This window comes from Heloderma suspectum, chromosome 15, assembly GCF_057233095.1.
Source record: "Heloderma suspectum isolate Gila_16-S chromosome 15, 16-S_ref, whole genome shotgun sequence".
Lineage (NCBI taxonomy): Eukaryota > Metazoa > Chordata > Lepidosauria > Squamata > Helodermatidae > Heloderma > Heloderma suspectum.
In genome coordinates, this window is record NC_139472.1 from 1,362,659 (window position 1) to 1,370,948 (window position 8,290).

The following is an 8,290-nucleotide window of genomic DNA, read 5'->3' on the forward strand; positions in this document are numbered from 1 at the left end:
TTGCCTGATGGAGCGCCTCTCCTGGCCTGAACCTACCCGCACCCTGTAATCGACATCTGAGACCCTCCTCCGAGGGAGGATTGGGGATGGCAACAGGGGAGAGGGCCTTCTTGGAGGTGGCCCCCTGAGGCTGAACCACTTTTCCCAGCGAGGCCCAGATGGCACCAACATTGTCATCCTTTCTGCGCCAGGTTAAGACTTTCCTCTATTCCCAGACATTTGATGCGTCAGTTGAATTGTTTGCGGTTGTTACTGATGTTTTAGTTGTTTTTCGGGATGGTGGAATTTTAGCGGATACTTGGTTTTAGTGGTTTTAAATGTTATATGTTTTAGTTTTGTTGAGATATGCCTTGAGTCTTCTTTGAGAAACGCATCTAAGAAATCTGAATAATAACAGCAGCAGCAGCAGTCACATCGACTGGCCTTTAGCCTGCGGAGTGAGTGCCATTATCCCTGTTACAGGTGGTAGGATTGACCACGGACACCACGAAGGAAAAGCAAAGCAGGCACTGCATGAGGCAGTCGAGATGGACCGAGCCATTGGCCTGGCTGATCACATGACCTCCTCAACGGACACCCTGACCGTGGTCACTGCTGACCACTCCCACGTCTTCACGTTTGGAGGCTACACGCCCCGTGGCAATTCCATTTTTGGTATGTTGAAACTCACGCAAGCCAACGCCTGCAGCAAGGTTAGATGTCATGGCTGATAGGTTGCCAGCTGGGATGATGACATGGGGACAGCTTCTGAAGAGGATGGGGGAAAGGCCATGCTGCTTTGCAGGCAGCAGGTCCCAGGTTCGATCCCCAGCATCTCTAGGTAGGGCTGGGAAAAATTCTGCCTGAAACTTTGGAGGGCCATTGCTGCTGGTCAGTGTTGACAATAGCGGGCCAGATGGATCAGTCAGTGAGACTCTTGTGTAAGGCTGCTTCCCCGGTTCCTACCATAAGAACAGCCATGCCGGATCAGGCCAAAGTCCAGCATTCTCTTTCCATAGTGGCTATCTAGCTACCATCTTGAGCCATCTTTTACCCTTAAAAATGGCATACTTTTAGGTAGGAAGACAGACAGATAGGTAAGGATGGGCTGTTAAATATTTTGGGCCTGTCAAACATCTTCCCGTTTTACGAGTTACGTCCCCTTGTTGTCAGCTGTGCTCCTTCTTGCACGACATGGACTGAGGGTGTGCAGGTGGTTATCTGTGGGCTTGTTCGCATATTCATGCTGTGTCAAGATAATTGTAGCGACGTCCCTGTGGGTTCTCCGTAGCATCCTCCTTCTCATTTTCAAAGTAATGCTTGTGGCTAACCGTGATAACATCTTGGAATTCTTCCCAGAGCAGAGTTACGAGCCTCCAGCGCTCAGGCCAAGGCATTATTGTTGTTCTTGGGTAACTTCAGCTTCCTTCCTCTCTCCTGCACTGGAGCGCTGCTTTTGTCATCACGGTCAGCAGTTAATTACGTAAAAAGGTTTAAATGGACAAGGCTGTGGTTTTTATAATCATTACCTTGGGAATCCCTTCATCTTGTTTACTTGGACTTCCAAAAGGCTTTTGACAATGTCCCTCACCAAAGACTCCTGAGAAAATTTAGCAGTCATGGAATAAGAGGAGAGGTCCTCTTGTGGGTCAGTAACTGGGTAAAGAAAAGAAAGCAGAGAAGAGGAATAAATGGTAAATTCTCCCAATGGAGGGATGTAAACAGTGGGGTCCTACATAGATCTCTATTGGGACCAGTACTTTTCCAATTATTTATAACTGATCTGCAGTTAGGAGTGAGCAGCAAAGTGGCCAAGTTTGTGGATGGCACCAAATTATTTCAGGGTGGTTAAAACAAAAAGGGATTGTGAGGAGCCCCAAAAAGGATCTGTCCAAACTGGGAGAATGGGCATCCAAATGGCAAATGCAGTTCAATGTAAGCAAATGTAAAGTGATGCCTGGTGGGGCAAAGAATCCCAACTTGAAGTAGAACCTGATGGGATCTGAGCTGGCAGTGACTGACCAAGAAAGAGATCTGGGGGTTGTGGTGGACAGCTCAGTGAAGATGTCAACCCAGTGTGCAGCTGCTGTGAAAAAGGCAAACTCCATGTTAGGCATAATTAGAAAATTAATTGAGAATAAAACTGCCAATATCATATTGCCTTTATACAAATCTATGGTGCGGCCACACTTGGAAAACTGTGTACAGTTCTGGTCACCACAACTAAAAAAAGATATTGTAGGGCTGGAAAAAGTGCAGAAAAGGGCAACTAAAATGATCGAGGGGCTGGAGCATCTCCCCTATGGGAGAAGGATACAACAGCTGGGATTGTTTAGCTTGGAAAAAAGGAGGGTAAGGGGAGACATGAGAGAGATGCACAAAGTGATGCATGGTGTGGAGAAAGTGGAGATGGAGACATTTTTCTCCCTTTCTCATACTAGAACCCAAATGGGTCATCCCTTGAAACTAATTGGGGGAAGATTCAGGACAGATCAAAGGAAGGACTTCTTCGCACAGTGTATAAACTGTGGAATTCCCTACCACAGGATGTAGTGATGGCCACCAATTTGGATGGCTTTAAAAGGGGGTTGGACAAATTCCTGAAGGAGAAGGCTATCAATGGCTACTAGTCCTGGTGGCTGTGTGCTCCCTCCAGTATCAGAGGCAGCGTGCCTAGGCACGCCAGTTGCTGAGGAACATAGGCGGAAGGGTGCTGTTGCACTTGTATCCTGCTTGTGGGTTTCCTGTGGGCATCTGGTTGGCCACTGTGTGAACAGAATGTTGGACTAGATGGACCCTTGGTCTGATCCTAGAACATAAGAATATAGTTCTAGTTTCCTCAGACCTGATCCTGCTCAGACTTTATATCCTAGACCACATTGTTTACATCGGAGTGAGCCCTTCTGGTAGAGTTGTTACAGCTACCGTTAAAAAAGACTAATGCTTGTGGGTATGTTGACTCTGAGCTCTTGCAGCTAATTTGTTCTTTTTCCTTGGCCTAGGACTGGCCCCAATGCAGAGTGACATGGATAAGAAGCCGTTCACCTCTGTCCTCTATGGAAACGGACCTGGGTACAGAATAATCGCTGGAGAGAGAGAGAATGTGTCCACGGTGAATTTCAGTGAGTCCCGGGCTCAAGCCCCCTGTTCACTTCATTACATTTATTTCATTTCTGTACCCCCCAATAGCCAAAGCTCTCTGGGCGATTCACAGAAATGACAAGACAAAATACATAATATAAAACCTTTAACAGTTAAAAAGCTAAAAAAAACCCACTTAAGATAAGTGGTAAAACATTAAAAAAAACTGATAAAACATTAAAAAGACATTAAAAGCTTCATTGTATGCCATCAAATGACTGGGAACAGAGGAAAGTCATAACCTGGCGCCGAAAAGAGGACAGTGTCAGTGCCAGACAGACCTCTGTGGGGCTTCAGATGATGATCGTAGGTTTTTACTCCCACCTCCATTTCCCTTCCTTTGTTTTCTCCCTTGTGTCCATTTTAGGGCCAGACTAGAGAGGACATTGAACGGGCTTTTGCATTTAATATGCATGGTTTTTAAAAATGCAAGTAGCAGTCATGGGGGGCAGGGATTGTCAGGATTGCAGCAAGTGGGCAGATGGAAATTAACCTTTTGCTCGCCCGCTGTGGCACTGACACACATCGCGCCTTAGGAGATGCTGTTTGGGAAGAAAGGTTCCCAGAGACACTGATTGGGATGACCGCTAACACATTGCCTAAAAGGCAGAATTGCATCACCCCAAAAGGGGGACAGAAGAGGACACCAGTTTCCTACATGTGCAAGCCTATATGCATAGGTGCAAAGGTAGAAAGAAGAACTGTAATTTAGATGGAAATACAATTCATCTCACCATAGTGGAAAAAAATGGCCAGGTGACCTGTGCAGTCTGCTGTCCAGGAGGGAACTGCGGTCGGGCAACTTCATGGCCCCTTCAGCTCTCCTTCCTGATGGGTCTTTGACTTTAAACCAGTCTTGAACTGGACAGACCATCAAATCGAGGACGCCTTCCGTGCAACGACTGCCCTCTGCCTGCCCTCCCCATCTTCTGTAAGGTCAGCCACCAGACCACCCTCGGACCCATTGGTGGCCAATAGCACTAAATGAGTAACTGATATAATTATACTAACAATATTAACAATGACGACAGCAGCCCTGTGTGTGGCCCTAGATGGCTTGATGTAAAATTAAGGATTGTCTGCTTCTTTACTCCTTTACCTGGCTCCATGTTGTGCAAAATAGAAAACTGTGACCTTCATTTGCTTCCGCTCCAGCATCACCATGTGCTGCCCACGCACTAGGCCAGGGGCGCAGAGCGCCAGTCAGCCTGGGGGCCGGATCCCATCTTGGAGAGGCTCTTGGGGGCTACGCTGCAGTGGTGGGCAGGGCCAAGGAGATGGGGTCAGAGTGCCCCGGGTGCCGGTCTTGAGGCCTAGAGCTCTCGCTGGCAGCCACTGAGCCTTCGGACAGGCATCTCACGTTTTTAGGATGAGGGCAAGAAGTGTGCAAAAGCTGGGAAGCCCCCAAAGGATCGGTGGCTGGGGGAGAGGGGGTGGGCTTCTGGAGACCCTGAGGGCCACGTTTGGCCCCTGAGGCTGAGGTTCCTCACCCTTGTCCGACTCATCCGCTTCCGATGCTCCAACTCACTGCTGTGCTGCACCACGAGAGAGTTTGCTTCATTTGCTGTGCACCCCCCCTCTCTCTGCAGCTGACGCCAACTACCAGGCCCAATCTGCCGTTCCGTTGCGCATGGAAACCCACGGAGGCGAAGATGTGGCCGTCTTCGCCAAGGGCCCGATGGCTCACCTCCTCCATGGCGTCCATGAGCAGAACTACATCCCACATGTGATGGCCTACGCCGCCTGCATCGGTGAAAACAAGAACCACTGCAGCTCCAGCGCCCCTCGCAGCCTGTCGGGCCCCCTCCCTGTGACCTCCACGCTCTTCTCCTTGCTTCTGCTTGGACTTGTATTCTAAAGACTGGCCCTCAAACACTCCCGCTCCCCTTTCTCTTGAATCAAGTGCCCTGACTCTACAGACGGAGGATTCCTCCCCACGCTGAGGCTTCCTGCGTCACACCTGCCTCCGTGGGATTTCAGGCTTCAATGACATTGGACAACGCAGGGGAGCCTTGTTCAGTACCCCAAGGCACCTATTTGCTCCAGAAAGGGGCAACCGAGCGGCAGCTGGGGATGTCTGTTCTAGGCCGGAAGGCCTGGGAGGCTGGGTCATGGACAGCATGTCTCTGGACGCCCCGTTTTGGATGTTCCAGGATCCATGCCAAACGACACAGCTGGAAATGCTGGGGCTGTTTTCTCCTAGATGAAGATAAGGATGTTTCCTTGGGTTCGGCTAGAGAGGAGGGGAGTGCTGCCTTCATATTTTGCTCTCCTCTGCTGAACATTTTTCTGCTTGTTGTCTTAAAGACTTGTCACCTTACCTGGACAGTCCAGCAGTTCGAAAGATAAATGCGTTGGCTGCTGACTGTTCACTTGTTTGTCTGCCCATCCCCTTCTCCTTCCCTGATCCATATTTGCTGATTTATATGATAAATATCAGACACACATTCCCCCCGCCCCGACATCCCATCAGTCAGCTTAAAACCTGCATCTTAATTTTGGCCCAAAGCAGTGGAGGAATGTTCAACATACCTCCGCATCATTCCAGAACCCAGTGAGGTCATCCCATGGAGCTGATGGGTGGGAGATTCAGGACAGATCAAAGGAAGGACTTCTTCACAAAGGGCAGAGTTCAGCTGTGGAATTCGCTGCCACAGGATGTAGTGATGGCCACCCATTTGGATGGCTTTAAGAGGGGGTTGGACAAATTCCTGGAGGAGAAGGGTCTCAAAGGCTACTAGTCCTGATGGCTGTACATTATGCCCAGTATCAGAAGCAGCATGCCTGTGTACACCAGTTGCTGGGGAACATGGGCGGGAAGGTGCTGCTGCACTTATGACTTCCTAGTGGGCTTCCTGGAGGCAGCTGGCTGGCCCCTGTGTGAATAGAACACGGGACGGGACGGGCCTTGGTCTGATTCAGCAGGGCTCTTCTGATGCGCTGAAGTTTTGTCTCCCTGGGCTGGTGTTTCCAGAGGGTGCTCTCATGGGGAGCCTGTCATGCAGGACACCACAAATCTTGAGGGCGTATCCAGCCATACGGGAAAGGAGGGGCTGGTGCCCTTTGGAGGTGTGCTGTCCGCATTCTTGTCCTGTGTACCTCACCCTCTGCAAGGCTGAGCTTGGGTAAAACCAGTTCTGTAGAAACTGTTGGTTGTGGCATCATGAACCCCACGCCCTCCATAGAGAGCCATGCTGCAGCGTTCCACGTTTTTATGCTTTGGGAAAAAAACCCCAAAGGTCCGTAATTGAATGTCTGCTTGTATGTTTGAAGATACGAAAAGAAAAGGCTGGAAGGATAAGGAGAGAGGCAAAGATCATGTGGGCATCTGCCAGTTGTGCGGTAAAGGTGAGGCGGGGGTGGAGAGCTGGTCTCGCGCCATGAGAGAGAGAGAGAAAAGCTCTGTCAGAGCGTCTCCTCAGTGTGCAGCTGCTGTGAAAAGGGCAATTTCCACATTGGGGATCATTAAAGAAGGAACTGAAAATAAAAACTGCCAATATCATAATGAGTGTTGAACTCAGGCCTGTGGGCCAAATCCAGCCTGCCTGTGGGAGCAGTCTAGCCCTCTGGGGTTGGCCAGAGGCCCCACCCATGTCCCCCGATGGCCAGTCGCTGGGCAGCGCCCTGGCTTTTGTGCAGTTTTCTCCCCATGCTGGAATGCCTGTCCTGAGGCTGAGTTTCTGGCCGGAAGAGCCTTAAGCCACATTATGCCGAATGTTGGACTACGTGGACCTTTGGTCTGATCCGGCAGGGTTGCTCGTCTTATGTGCTTAGAAGAGCGCATAAGGTGTATTAGCAGGGACGCTGATGTCATCCACCATGCCCCTCAGACTTCCGTGTTCCCTCTGAGCTTAGCTGCAATCCCCAGGGGAGCTGCAGGGGTCCCCTGTTGTAATGCAAGGAATTTTGGGGTGACCTTGTCTTGAATGGGCAATTATGACCTGTTCGCTGTACCAAAGACCTGCTCCCGGTGGAGATGAAACCTGCTTGTATTGGTTTGTCGATAGGGATCAACCCATCCGCCTGGATGTTTGGACTGTCCTTTGGGGGGGGGGTCTATGATGAGCCCCTGCACTTCAAAACGTAGCACTCCACTACTGCTTGTGTCTGTTCCAGCTCAGCCTTTTCCATCGCCAGTTGGACAGCAAAAAAAGAAAAGTCAAAGATGGCAGGTGGGATCCAGATGTATGCTGGATCAACTGCACTAGTGGAAGAGGACTTCCACACCCCCTTTCCCACAGCAGCCCCTCCAGCAAACCGAGCATGCTATGCAGAGAAGAAAGGCGCCCTGCTGAATGAGCTGACCTGTGGTGTGTGTGTGGGAAGGAGAAATCCCCCCAAGTCAGGCAGAGAGCTGGATCCGGCCCCATAGCCGGAGGAGGTGAGTCCACATAGCCTTGTGCTAGACTAGGGGTGACACCCCCCTATGTCTCGACGCGCCAGCTGCTTCTGCAGGGGGCAAATCTTTGAGAGCAGATCGATTGTCAGAGCATGTCCGTCCTCACAATCTCTTGGCCCACTTTTGCCCGCAGGCCGAAGAAGAAAAACCCAGGCTTGGTCCGCATCTACTTGTGGATGAAGTGTGTCTCGCCAAGCAAAGAATGTGTTGATTGATTTGCAAAGAGGCTGGCATCAAGCAGTATTGCTGAAAGAGAGAGATTTGTTGTTTGGAAAAAAAAACCAGAATCCCTAAATCGATTGATTGTCCTTGTTTGTTCCCATAATTTTTTAAATTGAAAAGGGGGAGAGTTTAAAAATAAAATTATTTTGGAACAGCTGGAGAACTGACTGTTTTGAGGATAACAGGAACATCCTAAGGTTTGCTGGGTTCCAGAACCACAGGCCTGACTTCGGGAATTGCCGCTCAGAAAGAGACGCAGCAGAGAGAGCCGGTTGTTACCCTTTGGCTGTGAAGCCAGGCCTGTGCTTCCGCAGAAGAGGACCCTCATGCCGAAATGTTGCGTCCAGAATATACAAAGTGGATTCTCTTGAAAGAGCACGTCTCTGTTCTAGGTCACTCCATCCAGTTACTGATCTTGGACCGGAGCTCATCCTCCGGGCTGAAAGCTCTTTGGTTTTTTAATTAGGAGAGGGGGAAGAAATGTACCGGCAAATCGCTGAAGGGTATTCCAATGTCCCCGTCTGCCTTTTCCACCACCCCTCCCCAAGA

The 8,290-nt window shown here is 50.0% G+C and overlaps 1 protein-coding gene across 2 annotated transcripts in view; it reads left to right on the forward strand.

The window, feature by feature from the left end:
• The window catches only part of ALPL (alkaline phosphatase, biomineralization associated), a 53,385-nt gene extending 45,485 nt beyond the window's left edge, over nucleotides 1-7,900 (forward strand). For both annotated transcript variants that reach the window (XM_084822273.1, XM_084822274.1), the window contains exons 10-12: nucleotides 463-654; nucleotides 2,982-3,101; nucleotides 4,710-7,900. In XM_084822273.1, coding sequence (XP_084678399.1) covers nucleotides 463-654; nucleotides 2,982-3,101; nucleotides 4,710-4,978 — 581 coding nt within the window. In that variant the 3' untranslated portion in view covers nucleotides 4,979-7,900. The remainder of the gene's footprint in view (nucleotides 1-462; nucleotides 655-2,981; nucleotides 3,102-4,709) is intronic.
• The last annotated feature ends 390 nt before the right edge of the window (nucleotides 7,901-8,290 follow it).